The 18363-nt window shown below is 44.7% G+C and overlaps 1 protein-coding gene across 4 annotated transcripts in view; it reads right to left on the bottom strand.

Moving 5' to 3' along the window:
- The window catches only part of dagla (diacylglycerol lipase, alpha), a 40013-nt gene that overhangs the window by 8109 nt on the left and 13541 nt on the right, over positions 1 to 18363 (bottom strand). For 3 of the 4 annotated variants that reach the window (XM_045215283.1, XM_045215284.1, XM_045215286.1), the window contains 18 exons: positions 12628 to 12729; positions 12250 to 12461; positions 11987 to 12088; positions 11663 to 11801; positions 11515 to 11574; positions 11323 to 11410; positions 11044 to 11178; positions 9262 to 9339; positions 9031 to 9155; positions 8458 to 8608; positions 7410 to 7493; positions 5785 to 5862; positions 5404 to 5484; positions 4932 to 5074; positions 3894 to 3962; positions 3540 to 3612; positions 3196 to 3404; positions 285 to 411 (listed from right to left, as the gene is read on the bottom strand). In XM_045215283.1, the coding sequence (XP_045071218.1) occupies positions 285 to 411; positions 3196 to 3404; positions 3540 to 3612; positions 3894 to 3962; positions 4932 to 5074; positions 5404 to 5484; positions 5785 to 5862; positions 7410 to 7493; positions 8458 to 8608; positions 9031 to 9155; positions 9262 to 9339; positions 11044 to 11178; positions 11323 to 11410; positions 11515 to 11574; positions 11663 to 11801; positions 11987 to 12088; positions 12250 to 12461; positions 12628 to 12722 (2049 nt within the window). In that variant the 5' untranslated portion in view covers positions 12723 to 12729. The remainder of the gene's footprint in view (positions 1 to 284; positions 412 to 3195; positions 3405 to 3539; positions 3613 to 3893; positions 3963 to 4931; positions 5075 to 5403; positions 5485 to 5784; positions 5863 to 7409; positions 7494 to 8457; positions 8609 to 9030; positions 9156 to 9261; positions 9340 to 11043; positions 11179 to 11322; positions 11411 to 11514; positions 11575 to 11662; positions 11802 to 11986; positions 12089 to 12249; positions 12462 to 12627; positions 12730 to 18363) is intronic. The other variant, XM_045215285.1, reaches the window with a different exon arrangement.

Below are 18363 nucleotides of genomic sequence, written 5' to 3'. Positions count from 1 at the left end.
GAAAGCTTTTACAGACAGAAACCCACAAAAACATCCATACATAGAACATTCATCCAGTGTCGTCACCTGCCAACTCAGAGTATGAATGATGTTTGATTCATTGATATTTCCCTCAGTGCATTTCACCAGTGCCCCGCTACCTTATTCTGTCACCTTCTCCAACAGAGCATCTGACCAGGACCTCTACAATCTCATTTTATCTACAGGAAACAACCACTCATCCCATCCAACACACAAAGGAAACCCAGACAGACATGTACAGTGTATATATTATATCCACAGACCTTGTTGAGTCCCTCCATCACCATGTGAGGCATGTGCTCATTTAGCATGGCAGGGGAGATGATAACCTCGTTGAAAGACTTGTTATCCCCCCAGAGAGCTGAGTAGGTGGGCTCCTCCTGTCCACAGCTACACACAGAGAGAGGGGGGTCGGAGAAGTGTCAGCTAAATTATATACGCAGCAAAATGATGTATGCATGCATGCACGTTTATACCAGTAGTAATGTCTGAGTAAAGCCAGCCTTTTCCCTAGTACAGTTTCTTTCCAATCAGAGTAAAACATATCACACTAGATGTGTACTAAACTGATTGGTAGTATACACAGTATACAGTCTTCAGATGCGCCCCCAACATCAGTCAAATGGTGGTGAGGCCTGATCTTCCACTAGTGCCACGCAGTACCTTTCTAGACAATGTTCCGGACGGTAACTATAGATGTGGCAGATGTACCCAGTGTAACTTCACAAACAAATGTACAATGTTCAATCACCCTATCATGGGAAAGGGCATTAAGATTAAGGGCATCATTACATGTTCCACAAAAAATGTGATATACCTGATGAAGTGTATTTGTGGTCTATGCTATGTAGCTAAAACAAAATGAGCTCTGATAACAAGGACAGCAGAACACAGGAGTAATATCAGGACCCTTGACCAGAGAAACCATGTGGCTGTGCATTTCATGGAGGCTCGTCACAACATTAGCTCTTTGAGATACATTGGCATCGAACATGTTAAGACTCCTAGGAGGGGCGGAGATACTGATAATCTATTATTGAGAAGAGAATTGTATTGGATTCACCGTTTGTGTACCATGTCTCCTAGAGGTCTGAACCAAAAGTTTGATATCAGACCATTTCCTACATGAATGTCACTTTACTTAGATTTTTCTTGCCTTCCAGGTTACCCACTTGGTCATTTTGTAAATATATATTATTTTCTGGAACCACTACATGTACCCATCTCATTGTTATTAAATTATTAGAGATACACAAATGTTTTTTGCACCCACCATGCGTCATGTGAGGTGAAATTTGTATATTTTTGGATGTGAGCACTCAGTTTGTTTGACCTGACAAAGATCAGTTTCGGATCGAAACGTTCTCAATAAAGTGGTGAATTGGGAGCTTTAACAGTGTGCGGGCCTTCTTGTTCTATACTAATATTCTTTATTAGCCCAGCACCTATGTTTTTAAGGATGTGCGTATAACCAAACTTTTCTATGCATGCACATTTATATCAAAAGTAATGTCTGAGTAAAGCCAGCCTTTTCCCTAGTACAGTTTATTTCCAATCAGCGTGAAACATATCACACTAGAGGTGTACTAAACTGATTGGTAGTATACACTGCCCTCACCCACCTGGACAAAAGGAATGCATATGTAAGGATGCTGTTCATCGACTACAGCTCGGCCTTCAATACCACTAAGCTCACCACAAAGCTCTCAGCCCTGGGACTGAACTCCTCCCTATGCAACTGGGTCCTGGACTTCCTGACGGGCCGCCCCCATGTGGTGAAGCTAGGCAACATCACCTCCTTCACACTGATCCTCAACACGGGAACCCCACAAGGGTGCGTCCTCAGTCCTCTCCTGTACTCCCTGTATACCCACGGCTGCGTGGCCTCACACAGTTCCAGCTCCATCATCAAGTTCACTGATGACACAACAGTAGTAGGCCTGATTACCAACCAAGACGAGACGGCCTACAGAGAGGAGGTAGGCATTCTGACGGCATGGTGCCAGGTAAACAACCTCTCCCTCAACGTCAGCAAAACAAAGGAGCTGATTGTGGACTTCAGGAGGAACCAGGCTGGGCACGCTCCCATCCTCATCAACAGGGCCACCGTGGAGAAAGTCAAAAACATAAAGTTCCTCTGCGTAAACATCTCCAAGGTGCTGAAATGGTCAAACCACACGGACACCGTGGTGAAGAAGGCACGACAGCGCCTCTTCAAATTCAGGAGGCTGAAGAAATTTGGACTGTCCCCGAGGGCCCTCAAAGTGTTCTACAGGAGCACCATCGAGAGCATACTGTCGGGCTGTATCACAGCCTGGTACGGCAACTCCACCGCCGCTGACTGCAAGGCTCTACAGAGGGTGGTATGCTCAGCCGAACGCACCATCGGATGCACACTGACTGCCCTCCAGGACACCTAAAACACAAGGTGTCGCAGGAAGGCCAAGACGATCATCAGGGACCTCAGCCACTCGAGCCACTGCCTGTTCTCCTCGATTTCATCACTCCGACGCGGGCAATATAGGATCATCATGGCAAAAACTGACAGACTGGCCAATAGCTTCTACCCCCTGATCATCAGGCTGCTGAATAGCCACCACTAGTCAGCTACCTACTCCCCCTGTCCCACTCCTGCCCCCCGGACTTCCTACCCCCCGCGGACATTTTACCTCCCCCTCAATGGACATTTATCCACCCGCCCCTCCCTCCCCTGCACCCCCTCAACCCCCAATGGACATTTATCCACCCGCCCCTCCCTCCCCTGCACCCCCTCAACCCCCAATGGACATTTATCCACCCGCCCCTCCCTCCCCTGCACCCCCTCAACCCCCAATGGACATTTATCCTTGTTACTCACTCGTCACTCTATGGACAATATCCTTGTTTACACACTTCTAACTGCAGCAGCTGTATAGAATTTAAAACTAGCTGTAAATATGTGTATATATACAGTATATGCTATCCTGTGATCTTTTTCCATTCCATTATTTTACTTTTTATTACTACTATATAGTATTACTACTATTATTATTTGTGTTATTGTTTCACCCACTTCTCTTTTACCTGCATTGTCGGTCAAAGAGGATTCCACTGTACCCTGAAATTACATCTGCGACCCTGTGCATGTGACTAATAAACTTTCTTGTGCCATCATTGTAATACCAGGCCTCTTACCATGTCTCTAAGGGGTGGTTGTGGACCACGTGGATGACCTTGCCCGGGGGGTAGAGGGGGGTGGAGGCTGACAGGGCGATGCTGAGATCACTGGGGTGCAGCCAGAGACGGGTGCTGGGGGGCACGGGGGCCGCCTGGGGCTGGGGGCCGTCGTCCACAGGCAGCTCGGACTTAGGAATGCACTTAGTGCCCCCTGCAATGATCCTCCACTGGCAGAGAGATATCAGCAGTTACAACCTATACTGATAGCGGTTAGAGCATAGTGTTGATGCTTCATTTCTGTAGAATATACGGAGCTTGATCACACACACACTTTGCTATCTTATTAGAAATACATGCGCTACCTTTGGCTTGTCGCTCTTCTGTAAAACTTCCAGCAGGTGGCGCCGAAACCCCTCCAGCTGAGAGAGACCAATCCTAATAGAGACAAGCAGCAGAGAAATGAGTAATATAATAATAATAATAATAATAATAAGCCATTTAGCAGACGCTTTTATCCAAAGCGACTTACAGTCGTGCGTGCATACATGTTTTTTTTTTTTTGTGTATGGGTGGTCCCGGGGATCGAACCCACTACCTTGGCGTTACAAGCGCCGTGCTCTACCAGCTGAGCTACAGAGGACCACTACAGAGTACAACTGTACACCATGACAGATATGATACTTGAGATCGGAGGGGTTTCTACATAGATGGCATACCTTGGGACAAGGTCCTTTCCCAAAACGACAGAGGTGACAAACTCTTTGGAGTACTCCATGGCATCCTCACTGTAGAAACAACAAGAGGAGAAGAAGAAAGTCAGAGACACAAAAAGAGAAAGAGGATGTGAAAAAAGGAAGGGTGGCTCAGAAAAACAATGTGTTTGTCTAGTAAGAATGTGGTGTACACTTCTCCTTCCCCGATCTCTTTCCCTCCGTCACCACTGAAATTGTTGCTGCTGAATTTCCAACCAGAAGTTTTCCACACAGTCTGATCTCATTCCAACTGGCTAAATAATTCAACGTCTCCCCACAGCAAACGTCGATGTGTAGAGGCATCAAGGCCCGCGATGAGTTGCCCTTCGATAAAAAGCATCCAAGATCTCGACATCGGTGTCATAAAAGGGAATACATTTATATCGGATCTAATCAATATCAATAGAGATCAGAGACAAACGGGCTAGATCAAGAGTCACGACTGACAAATATGAAGAAGAAAAGAGATCTCAGCACAGAAATCACTGGTGTATACGGAGACGGTGCTTCTGAGTTCCCTGCTTTATGCTATAGCCTAGAAACTGGAGGACTTGACAAAAGGCCTCTATCTCATTTGATCAGCACAGACAGTCTAGAACCAGTTCTAACCACAAATTACCTCATCTCAGAACAGCACTGGACTGGCAGAGCACTGGAACATGTCATATGTTCACACACAACCTCTTTCACCATGATTTACATTGCAAATCCAGTTTGAGGGGACTGAAAGACACACATGGACATGTTACACAGTGATCTTATGAATGGTGAAGGCTGGACGTTTCAGTGTGCGAGTTTTGTATACTATAGGTCATTTCTTTCCCAATGCAATTCCAGGCTGTATAAGCAATGGGATATGGATGTCTGATGCAAAGTTTTCTTGATCCGAGTAGGTCTTGGTGCTTCCTGTCCTGTTGCAATAGCTACAAGTGGCTACAAGCAATGGGCCGAGCAACTACATCTACCATATAGTTTGATGACAATGATGAAGGCCGTAGTTACCTCAGAAGGCCACCTGGTGGAGAGTAGGAGTAGCACTGCAGTGTGGGGTACAGGGGGCGGAGCAGGAAGGAAAGGATGGCTGCAGTACCAGCACCAAGGGAGTGTCCCACTATCACCAGCCCGTAGTGCATGGTTCCCTTACCCTGAGAAAAACCTTAGGATTAGACTTGTATATACACACACACACCCTTCAACAAAATCTTCTATTTCTTCTAATGCTCTGTTCCCATGAAAGTGTTAGTTATGCAAACATGTATTACATTTCAACCAATATACACAAATCCTTTCTACACAGATTAGGATTATACGTGTATACACGCACACCCTTCAACAAAATCTTATATTTTCTTCTAAGGCTCTGTTCCCATGAAAGTGTTAGTTATTCAAACATATTACATTTCAACCAATGTACACAAATCCTTTCTAACACACTCCACACAGAGACATATCCACATATTCATCACTCATGTACCAAGTCTCTCCCAAAGGCTTGTGACAAGATCATTTCCTGCTCCAGTTTCTTCTTAATGTACTCTGCTGAGTAAACCATCCCCTGAGACAGGAAGATAAGAAGGGAGGGAATAGGGGAGAGCGAGAGAGAGAGAGAGAGAGGCAGACTGTTACATTCCATTAATCTTTGCTTCTCATCAGCCTCTTCATTCAGTTATTTTAATATCCACTAATTTTACATCTATAAATCATTCCACTTTTGAGAGGTGAAATGGCCCCTGTGCTTTGGGAGCACATTAGACTAATATTTCTTGGGGATGGCTTGTAACAGAGGGTGAAGAGACACCCAAGGGAACCTCTGATTGGACTAGGTTTGGCTGGGTGAATGTGAGTGCATTCTCACCTTGTGGCCCAACCAGTTTCCATGCTGCTCCTCCACTGGCAGACGCTCAGAGTCTCCTGTGAGATCAGTCAGGGCATCCTAACACACACACACACACACACACACACACGCACACACACACACACACACACACAGAAAACATGTTCTGATACTATTACATGCACTTAAATATATTCTCTGGTACTTTTCTATACTTTTTAGCCACTAGTTCTGAAAGTAGCACTTATGAGCCAAAGGTGGTCCCCAAAAACTGCGTACTACTTCACATATGTGCAGATATGTGCACCACGTCATTGCTCTCTCTCTCTCCCTACAACCTCATTGGATAACACTGGGCAGGCCTCTGCTAGCGGTCACGCAGCGGCAGTTAGCCTAGTGGTTAGATCGTTGGGACAGTAACCGAAAAGTAGCTTGTTTGAATCCCAAGCTGGCAAGGTGGAAAAATCTGCTGTTCTGCCCTTGAGCAAGGCAGATGTCGATTAAGGCAGCCAGGACTCTGATTCAGAGGGGTTGGGTTAAATGCGGAAGACTCATTTCGGTTGAATGCATTCAGTTGTACAACTGACTAGGTATACCCTTTCCCTTTCAAATGCGAGGGGCTGAACTTATTGGCCAGAACTCGAATTGCTAGGGGGCTGGGCTACATTGGGGGAAATGTCGAGAAAATGGCATGGCACCGCTTCAAGAAAACAGTCGCTTTCAAACTAGGGATTTCCTGGCTAATTGAGGTAAAACTGTAATTCTGCTCATAGATTATGCATGTATGAACTACACATTGACACATCTAGCCCAAAGCGGGAGGTTTAAAAAATACTTTCTTAGTTGCTAAAGTACTGGAGCATGTCTTTAAGTGGAGGAGGTGAAAACAAAATATGAAAGACAGGAGAGATAGAGAGTGTGTGTGTGTGTGTGTGTGTGTGTGTGTGAGAGAGAGTGAGAGCGAGAGATTTCCTCAAGTAAAGAAAAAACTATTTTGCTGTGAGAAAATTAACCGTGCCATTTTAAATAGATGGGTTGACACATGATCAAGGGGAGTTCTGAACACTGCTAGCAAGTGCAACACATTTTCTTCCTGCTCCAGATAAATAATAGTCTCCTTTCCATGGACACTGTTAAAGAAATCGTGCTGCAGAGTATAGTGATTTTACAGTACTTCCTGCACAGTTCAGTGCTGTTTTTCGTGAGCAAATTTGAGCCAAGAGAATGCTTAGCCAACAAGAGAGGGGGTGTGGGAGTTCCGTTGAAAATGGAGAGATTCTATGTCATAGAACTGCGAGGAATTTAACTGCACTGAAAGTTGTTGTACTGCAAAACATTTTATTGTGCTCCATGATTGACTGACATGGACTTAGGTGACTATCTGGTAATTCACTTACATCCCAAATAGCACCTTTTGACCTATATAGTGGACTGTGTAGGTTGTTGCAGTCTTTTTGGGAGATCACCCTCTCTCTTTTTTTAAACACTACATGCACAACTTTTGACCAGAAGCTCTTGTCAAAAGTGTTGCAATATATAGGGAATAGGTTGCCATTTGGTACATAACCATGGTAGTTAGATTACTCTCTGGTCAGTCACTTGTGAGTCATTGGTTTGTCACTGTGTCACAGTGTGTGGCGTCTTACTTTGGGGGACAGGGTTCCTCGAATGCTGATGACAACTTTCTTTTTCCCGTGATCCACAGCCACAAAGAAAGGTGTCTCGTAAACCTATGAAGGGGAGAGAGAGCATAGTGAGAGAGGTAGCAGCTAAATCTATTTATTTTAGTTACACACATCAATCAAAGACATCGCAGATGAAACAGCCAAGGACTATAATGATGACTTCCATCATGGAGTGTCCTTGCCTAACTCTCTGTGATGCGAGTCTGCAGACTCCAGACCCTCCACTCTCCTGCTAGCTAGCCTGCATGGTGTGCTTTAATGGATGGAAAGTCAGACTTGGCCCAGTTAACAGAGAAGTCTGCTTTACAAATCAGTCAGTGTGTTTTGAGTGCTCTCTTTCTCGCTATGGCAACTTCCCTCTGCAAACGGAAAATAATTAATAGGTGTAATATTTTGTATGTGATTAGGATATTTGTCCAGCCAGCCAATTGGCAGTGTGATTTACTTCCCTTGGTACAGAGCAATGCAATATTTAAGCAATAAGGCCAAAGGGGGTGTGGTATATGGCCAATATACCATGGCTAAGGGCTGTTCTTATGCACGACGCAACGCGGAGTGCCTGGATACAGCTCTTAGCCGTGGTATATTGGCCATATATCACAAACCCCTGAGGAGCCTTATTGCTATTATAAACTGGTTACCAACGTAATTAGAGCATTCAAAATAAATGTTTTGTGATACCCGTGGTACACGGTCTGATATACCACGGCTGTCAGCCAATCAGCATTAAGGGCTCGAAACCACCCAGTTTATAAAAGGTGTTATATTACATCTATTATTGGGGGGCACTAAGTGCAATATATCATCAAGGAGTCGTTAAGAGAGGGATTCAGAAAATGTCTGCCTGACAGACAATATGAGAAATCATACACCTGTTCATCTGTACAGTGACAATTGCTTCTACGAACACTCCATGTTGTATCTGCTGTATTCTAGTCATGCCTGGTAATTGTCCAGACTGACGCCTGACCCCTAAGTCGGTCACCCTTCCGTTGGGTACTCTACTCACCGCGTCGTGCCAGGATGTGTAGACAACGTGGACCTGCTTCAGCTCCCTGTCCAGGAAGTGGCGGCGGATAGCCAGGACGTTACAGCCACAACAGTTATCCTCCTCCACCGTCACTGTCTGGGACAGCCTAGAGCCAGACCCTGATGTACAGCTGAGAGAGAGATGGAGGGAGAGAGAGAGTAGAGGACAGACACACAGAGATGAGGGAAATAAAGAGAGGAAGAGAGAGAGCGAGAAAGGGGAGAGATGGAGAGAGATTACTTCAATAGGTCCTTAGATTGAGTGTGTGAGTCTAAAACACAAACATATCTGTGTGATTCACTGTATTTAGGTCTTTGTATCACTAGTCAAGTGGTTAGTGCGTGGTTCAGTGTTTTGTCTGAACAGTGGAGTGGAACACGCTGTGTGTCAGTGCTCCATTGTTTACCCACTGTGTCAGAGAGTGGGGTCTGACCAGTGTTATTGTCCCAGTGGATTACCACTTTGTCAATGCTGATGAATGTGAAATGTGAAACCGGTGTAAGTGCATGGGATGGGAGGCAGGGAGCCCGCCAGGGAGGCAGGCAGACTTACTGGCAGGAGCTGGCCAGGCGGCACAGCCCACACGCAGGCTTCCTCATCAGGTACATGGGCCAGCCGTACGCGGCCAGGGCAAACAGCATGTAGTAACACACCTCCTTGTACATGCCCATCTCCGTCTGAGGGACACACACACACAATGTTAAAAATACATCCACAAACAGAGAGACAGAGGCTACACTGCTGCCTTAGAGGTTCAATATAAATCCACGAACACAAACTCACCGAGTTCTTAAGGTCCAGGTATTTGGTGTTGCGAGTTACAGGCATTCCAGATAAGAAGGCTAAAATGTCATTGTTGGCCTGAGGGAGAAAAACAACACACATCACACAATTTCACATATTGGAATATACAGTACTAGTAAGACTACAGTACCAGTCAATAGTTTGGACACACCTACTCATTCCAGGGTTTTTCTTTATATTTACTATTTTCTACATTGTAGAATAATAGTGAAGACATCAAAACTATGAAATAACACACCTGGAATCATGTAGTAACCAAAAATCAAAATATATTTGAGATTTTTCAAAGTAGCCACCCTTTCCCTTGATGACAGCTCTGCACACTTCTCTAAACCAGCTTCACGAGAAATGCTTTTCTAACAGTCTTGAAGGAGTTCCCACATATGCTGAGCACTTGTTGGCTGCTTTTCCTTCACTCTGCGGTCCAGCTCATCCCAAACCATCTCAATTAGGTTGAGGTCGGGTGATTGTGGAGGCCAGGTCATCTGATGCAGCACTCCATCACTCTCCTTGGTCAAATAGCCCTTACACAGCCTGGAGGTGTGTTTTGGGTCATTGTCCTGTTGAAAAACAAATGATAGTCCCACTAAGAGCAAACCAGATGGGATGGCGTATCGCTGCAGAATGCTGTGGTAGCCATGCTGGTTAAGTGTGCCTTGAATTCTAAATAAATCACAGACAGTGTCACCAGCAAAGCACCCCCACATCATCACACCTCCTCCTTCATGCTTTACGGTGGGAACTACACATGCGGAGATCATCCGTTCACCTACTCTGCGCCTCACAAAACACGGCGGTTGGAACCAAAAATCTCAAATTTTGACTCATCAGACCAGAAGGACAGATTTCCAGAAGTCTAATGTCCATTGCTTATGTTTCTTGGCCCAATCAAGTCTCTTCTTCTTATTGGTGTCCTTTAGTAGTGGGTTCTTTGCAGCAACTCGACCATGAAGGCCTGATTCACACAGTCCCCTCTGAACAGTTGATGTTGAGATATGTCTGTTACTTGAACTCTGAAGCATTTATTTGGGCTGCAATCTGAGGTGCAGTTAACTCTAATGAACTTATCCTCTGCAGCAGAGGTAACGCTGGGTCTTCCTTTCCTGTGGCGATCCTCATGAGAGCCAGTTTCATTATAGCGCTTGATGGTTTTTGCGACTGCACTTGAAGAACATTTTCTGGATTGACTGACCTTCATGTCTTAAAGTAATAATGGACTGTTGTTTCTCTTTGCTTATTTGAGCTGTTCTTGCCATAATATGGACTTGGTCTTTTACCAAATAGGGCTTATCTTCTGTATACCACCCCTACCTTGTCACAACACAACTGATTGGCTCAAATGCATTAAGAAGGAAGGAAATTCCACAAATTAACAAGGCACGTCTGTTCATTGAAATGCATTCCAGGTGACTACCTTATGAAGCTGGTTGAGAGAATGGCAAGAGTGTGCAAAGCTGTCATCAAGGCAAAGGGTGGCAACTTTGAAGAATCTCAAATATATTTTGATTTGTTTAACACTTTTTTGGTTACTAAACGATTCCATGTGTTATTTCATAGTTTTGATGTCTTCACTATTATTCTACAATGTAGAAAATATAAGAAATAAAGAAAAACCTTGGAATGAGTAGGTGTGTCCAAACTTTTGACAGGTACTGTATGTCAAACACAAAACACACACAGGCCCTCCTACTCTGTCACCATTTTACCTTCCCCCCATCCCTCGCTCTTTCTCTCTCCACACTGGTCCCCATCCCCTGTTACCTGGTCCAGAATGGCACCTCTGTTGGACCTCTGTCTCTGGCGAAGCAGCACCAGGCCAGCTATGATGTCACTAGGCACAATGTCCAGATCTCGGAAGAACTCTGCAAACAGGCTGGCCACCTCAGAATACGCATCCTAACAGGAGAGGAAAGCTAGAGGTTGAACCATGAATAACCACAAGAACAGATCCTAACCAAAACCGTTGATTATCACTGAATAGCTTGTATCATATAGGAAGTTGAGTGATGGATAGAGGAACATTAATTCTATTTCACTCACAGACTGTGTGTCCTGGGCTCGGGTGCAGCACATGAAGAACTTCAGTCTCCTGCTCCAGCTGCTGGCTTGGCCCTCCTCTAGCCTGTGTCTGAGGAAGGGAGGCACGGCAGGATGGTTACCTTAGTGTGCTGTGCTGGGTGTGGTCAGGGTAGGGCAGAGAGGGTAGTAATGTGTAGGGCAGAGGGTACCAACCTGAGGGTGTAGGTGGTATACTCTGTAGAGATGGTAGTGTGTAGGGCAGAAGGTACCAACCTGAGGGTTTAGAGATGGTAGTGTGTAGGGCAGATCGTACCAACCTAAGGGTGTACAGATGATAGTATGCAGGGAAGAGGGTACCAACCTGAGGGTGTAGGTGGTGAGGTTGCGTTGGCGTCGCCGGGTGGCTTTCAGTTTGACAAAGGTGCGTCCCGTGGGGTCAAAGGTACACATGAGGGTGAAACACACGCTGAAGATCACCAGCCAATTGCACACCACAATCCCTGGGGGGAGACAGGGTGAAGACAGGATAGTTTTGATACATTGTGTTCTTGATAACGAACCACGCAAGAGTGTAGGAAAAGCAACTCCATTACTTTGTTATACAAGTCCGTCCTTGTTCTCTTTGAAGATTACTCTAGTCTCCAACATACTTCTTCTATTGATTGCTGCTCCCTCTCTAACTCACCCAAAGCAAGGTTCTTGGCAGTGACATCAGAGCATGGTTGGTAGTATTGGAAAAGCCAGGCGATCCCCACGACTGCATATACCAACTCCACCAACAGGATGGCTGACAGAGAGAAAGCAGAGAGGGAGAGAGGGGAGTGAATCACAGGGAAACAACATTACTCAATATTGTGAAATTAGACAGGATATTATGAGAACAGGTGGAGTATATCTTAAGTGTGACTATATATAGTGTGTTTGTGATAACATGCTGGTGTGTCTTACCTAGTCGTATGTAGAGGACATACTGCACAGCTTCTCTGGGCTGTGTATAGAGGATGCTGCCTCTCATACTCAGCCACATGATGGCGCTCTCACAGATCAGGCAGCTGACCAGGATGCCCAGGTACCCCCGACCATGGTCCACCAGGGTGACTGAGCAGGACTGGTCCGAGCCATAGGGCAGGCCGAACAGAACCACAGACAGAACCACCAGCCTGGCAGGGGAGGGGGAGAGAGGGGCATGACACAACATTTTTGGGGGTAAGAATTTAATCTCATATACAGCTTCATACTTTTCGCTTGGTGCAGGGACTCCTGACCGCAACAGACAGACACAGGAACATACACTCAGAGAGAGAAACATCCAAACGCAGTACTCACCAGACGCAGTGTAGTAGAAAGAGGAAGAGGGCGGGCAGCACTAGGTCATCACTGCCAACTGACCAGCGCCGCCGAAACATCACCATACCCGGCATCACTGCCCTGTGACGGAGAGAGGAAGAAAACAGCAGGTTACGACACATATCTTTACAACCTCGAACAAAAGAGTGCTTCAAATAGTTAACACACCCTTGTCTTTAACACACCTTGCCCACATTACCCAGCATCGCTGCCCTCAGTGAAAGGAAGAGGAAGAGATGGGTGAGGAATAAAAAACGCACACACACACACACACAGTGTCCTCATCATGGTGTGATCAAAAGGCCAGACCCTCTTTCCCCACTGACCAGCTTTCATAATAGCCAAGACTTCCTCAAAGCTGAACTGCAGACTATAGCAGAACTATCAGTACGCTCTCAGTTTCTCCTCGCAATTGAAGCTCTCCAGATGGAAAGAGAGGTGAAATGGAAATATGGAGGGAGAGAGAGCGTGAAAGAGGGGGGAGGGAGGGAGGGAGACAGTGGGTTAATGGCTAAAATAGATTATGTGGACCACATAATGAGTGAGGGTGTGAGAGAGGACTTGTTTTGATGGGTCTGTTTTTACCATATACTCTGGCAATGTGAACACCACTTTTCATTCTTCCCTTCCCTTTATCCAAAAGAGCAGTCTAAAACAAGTCAAATGTGCCTTAGGCCTAGATTGAATTGAAGCTAAAGAGAGGAGGGCGAGCGTGAGGGATCTGGAGAGGTGGATAGCCTTAGCTTATAGTGTGGTGTGTTGTTAGCATATTTGGTCAGAACAGAAGCAAAGCCCACTGTCACAAAACACATGGGTAGCAGATGGTTAAAACAGTGTAACGATTGCATAGTGTGACAGTGTGCCAAGTTTGTGACTCTCATTTTATAGAGAATGTAACTATAGGGTGGGGGCAGGGATCCTAAAACTGGATAAAGTAGGCAACTACCTATTCCATGATTTTTAAGACAACTATATCTAGTGTATGCTTCAATAGAGGCTGGCTAAACACAGTGTGACAGGTCTAAATGGTCTCACTACAGATGGATTAGGGAAACTACTGCTCTTCCACCTCGGTCGCTGGCTGCCACATGGCTTCCTGTGGGTGTGACTCACATTATAGAGAAGAGGGGAATTAGAGAAGAGGGAAAGAAAGAGGGAATAAGAGTTAACCCCTTGTCATTTAGGCCGAAACAAAATCGGGCTAATGAAATATAGCAGGTCCCACAATGCAGGAGGCCTCTCCCCCACCACTAGGGACAGTGACGTCATCACTCCAAGCCTGCCTCTCCTCCAGGCCATGTGTTATAGCCTAGATGCAGGTTGCAGTCCCCGTGGGGACCTTACCAGTGGAAAATACAGTACCACTTTAATTGGATAGGTTATTTCAATAGGATCAGTAAAGCAGCACACACACACTCTCATTTTCTATAACTATCAGAGTACCAATAAGCCTATGTGTTTTTATTGAATCTGATTAGGCCTAGATTTAGAAGAGTCTGGGACAGGTATTGACGGAGGAGATTGTAGGGAGAAGTTTCTGTTCTCAAACCACTCACTGTCTCTGTCTTTCAGAAAGTATAATAGGTTACATATTAACTATTAACATTGGTCAGTTCAGCTTGCCTTTTAGGGCAATGACTCCCAGGACCTCTAACAAAGAGAGTATGGATTTAATGGCAGGTGTAGAGTAAACAGCTTTCCTTTGCCAACTGGTAGGCTATTCTAGGAACCCTACATCTACAGTGGGGAAAAAATGTATTTAGTCAGCCACCAATTGTGCAAGTTCTCCCACTTAAAAAGATGAGAGAGGCCTGTAATTTTCATCATAGGTACACGTCAACTATGACAGACAAATTGAGATTTTTTTCTCCAGAAAATCACATTGTAGGATTTTTTATGAATTTATTTGCAAATTATGGTGGAAAATAAGTATTTGGTCACCTACAAACAAGCAAGATTTCTGGCTCTCACAGACCTGTAACTTCTTCTTTAAGAGGCTCCTCTGTCCTCCACTCATTACCTGTATTAATGGCATCTGTTTGAACTTGTTATCAGTATAAAAGACACCTGTCCACAACCTCAAACAGTCACACTCCAAACTCCACTATGGCCAAGACCAAAGAGCTGTCAAAGGACACCAGAAACAAAATTGTAGACCTGCACCAGGCTGGGAAGACTGAATCTGCAATAGGTAAGCAGCTTGGTTTGAAGAAATCAACTGTGGGAGCAATTATTAGGAAATGGAAGACATACAAGACCACTGATAATCTCCCTCGATCTGGGGCTCCACGCAAGATCTCACCCCGTGGGGTCAAAATGATCACAAGAACGGTGAGCAAAAATCCCAGAACCACACGGGGGGACCTAGTGAATGACCTGCAGAGAGCTGGGACCAAAGTAACAAAGCCTACCATCAGTAACACACTACGCCGCCAGGGACTCAAATCCTGCAGTGCCAGACGTGTCCCCCTGCTTAAGCCAATACATGTCCAGGCCCGTCTGAAGTTTGCTAGAGTGCATTTGGATGATCCAGAAGAGGATTGGGAGAATGTCATATGGTCAGATGAAACCAAAATAGAACTTTTTGGTAAAAACTCAACTCGTCGTGTTTGGAGGACAAAGAATGCTGAGTTGCATCCAAAGAACACCATACCTACTGTGAAGCATGGGGGTGGAAACATCATGCTTTGGGGCTGTTTTTCTGCATAGGGACCAGGACGACTGATCCGTGTAAAGGAAAGAATGAATGGGGCCATGTATCGTGAGATTTTGAGTGAAAACCTCCTTCCATCAGCAAGGGCATTGAAGATGAAACGTGGCTGGGTCTTTCAGCATGACAATGATCCCAAACACACCGCCCGGGCAACGAAGGAGTGGCTTCGTAAGAAGCATTTCAAGGTCCTGGAGTGGCCTAGCCAGTCTCCAGATCTCAACCCCATAGAAAATCTTTGGAGGGAGTTGAAAGTCCGTGTTGCCCAGCGACAGCCCCAAAACATCACTGCTCTAGAGGAGATCTGCATGGAGGAATGGGCCAAAATACCAGCAACAGTGTGTGAAAACCTTGTGAAGACTTACAGAAAACGTTTGACCTGTGTCATTGCCAACAAAGGGTATATAACAAAGTATTGAGAAACTTTTGTTATTGACCAAATACTTATTTTCCACCATAATTTGCAAATAAATACACATTCTTGACATGCGTTTTTCAGTTTTTTTTTGTTGTTATTCTGTCTCTCACTGTTCAAATAAACCTACCATTCAAATTATAGACTAATTTCTTTGTCTGTGGGCAAACGTACAAAATCAGCAGGGGATCAAATCCTTTTTTCCCTCACTGTAACACAGCCTTCACCATAGCTACGGTATGCAGAACCCATCTCCAAGAGACTGACCCCCTTCCCTCATACACACAAATACACACAAACATATCGACTACAACAGTCTCAGGGTGTTTCTTAACATGCATCAAACGGTCTAGTTGAAGACAGCCTATGTAAAACATCTTAACATGGTATTGGCAGCTGGACCATATTACAATTACATTTATTTATTGTGTACCTTTGGGGAAATTTTGTATTGCATATGGGGTTTCAGGCTAGTCTCTGCAAGACAGTTCTCTCCATTCTGTTAACTGTGAGTCATGGAATCTCTCACTACTACAATCTATTCTAATTTGTATCTGTGAATCCAACTAACATGTGTTTTGTGGAATGTGTGTATGACAAGTCCCTGCATGTGAGAAATGTTTTGTTCTCCACACAGCACACTCAGAGAGAAACCTCTTCAGTATACAGCTTTGTCTGTCCAGTGACGACTCAAAACAATGATTCAAACCCTTTCCTGTAGTCAAATGACCTAGTGGCCTCGTGTGGAACACTATTAATATTTTTCACAATTTCATAATTAATAAAGTTTGGGTTTTTTAACGCCGAAAATCACTTCTATATTAAACAGTTTTGTTATATTTCAGTCTTCTGTGATGTATATAAAGTGTAAAATTGGGATGCAAACTCAAAATGTAATACATCTGACATGGTACAGGTGTCTTCTTTTTTGTAAGCCCTTAACCGTGTGTGAGGTGTATACTTTTGTTTCAAAGTAGATATGTTTAAGACTTACCAATAATCACTCTGTGTGACCCTGATTTAGCCCACTGCAGTAAAATGTTCATCCTTTTAGGTTTCATGTTTGACTGACTGTCAACCACCCATCTTGCCCCTGCTAGGCCTATTAGAATGCAGCTTACTACTTTTTCAGATACCTACAAATTAGAGACTGTTAGAAAACACCTCCCAACATTTGGGAATGCTAAACCTTCCATGTTTGACGGATGCATAAAAATATGCCCCACCTCAGACAAACTGATATCTCGTCTATATGACGCTTTTCAATCTGTTAGCGCACCCTCTACTGATGCCATTAAGGCAAAATGGGAGGAAGAACTAGGGACTGACATTTCGGTGGCAGACTGGGAGGATAGCTTGGAGTATATCCACACCTGCTCCATTAACTCCAGACATCGTCTCATACAATTTAAGGTATTACACAGATTACACTATTCCAAAACTAAACTGCATAGGATATTTCCTGATACATCCCCTATGTGTGATAAATGTCAGGCTGAGCAGGGTACACTACTCCACTGCTTTGCCCTATGCTCTAGCCTGTATGGTTATTGGTGTGGAATTTTTGGGGTCCTCTCTGAAGTTCTGGAGACTTCAATAGACCCAGACCCGCTTCTGATAATCCTGGGAGTGTCCGATTCCCTAAACGGATTAACCAACTCATCTCTTACAGTCTCATTTCGGCAATTAAATTAATCTTGTTGTTTTGGAAAAGGAGGGAAGCGCCCTCTACCAAATTATGGCTCAGCGAATTGGCAAACACTGTACACTTAGAAAGAATTAGATATATTCGGAACAATAAATTATCAACATTTGATCAAATCTGGCAGCCTTTCCTCTCTTACTTGGACCAGTCGGCGCTGTGAATTTGTACTTTTTAATGCACTCTCAATTGTCATATTGTAATCTACCTTTGGGCAGCGTGTGCTGGCCCCACCACCCGAGCAGTCGGGAGGGGAATAGGGTGGAATGGGGGGGGGGGATAAAGTGGGGTATAAGTGGGGGGGTTACATCTACCCTTTTTCTTTCTACCTGTCCCTGTTCTGTATGTCTTGTTTTGTAATATTTGTTTTGTGCCCAGAACTCTGGGTCTTGTTGTTCATGTCTGTTCTCTTATGTTTAGATAAGAACTGTACACGTGTCTTTCATACCTATACACCATTCCTGTGTGTGTGTTCAATCAAAAATATTTGAACGAGAATGCCGCTTACTGAGTATAGCCTAAGTAACATTGCAAGAATATTACTGTTGTAGTAGTCGGTTATGAGCCCACACAGATGGATAAAGTCATGTTCACAATTAACTATTTTACACGGCCGTTTGTTTAGTGTGCTATACTAAATGACAGTAGGTTGAACACCAATCCCTATTTCACATTCTAGTTACAGCAGGTTTATTGTGCTGAGCTCAATTGCTTGTTTAAGCCCAGGTTAGTGCAGCACATTACACCAAACTGTGCCAGTCTCATACGGCAGGTTGAGTCTAACTGTGCCAGTCTCATACGGCAGGTTGAGTCTAACTGTGCCAGTCTCATACGGCAGGTTGAGTCTAACTGTGCCAGTCTCATACGGCAGGTTGAGTCTAACTGTGC

Source organism: Coregonus clupeaformis, unplaced genomic scaffold (genome assembly GCF_020615455.1).
Source record: "Coregonus clupeaformis isolate EN_2021a unplaced genomic scaffold, ASM2061545v1 scaf0417, whole genome shotgun sequence".
Lineage (NCBI taxonomy): Eukaryota > Metazoa > Chordata > Actinopteri > Salmoniformes > Salmonidae > Coregonus > Coregonus clupeaformis.
Note: the sequence above shows the minus strand (reverse complement) of the source record. Positions and strands in the feature narration are given on the sequence as shown.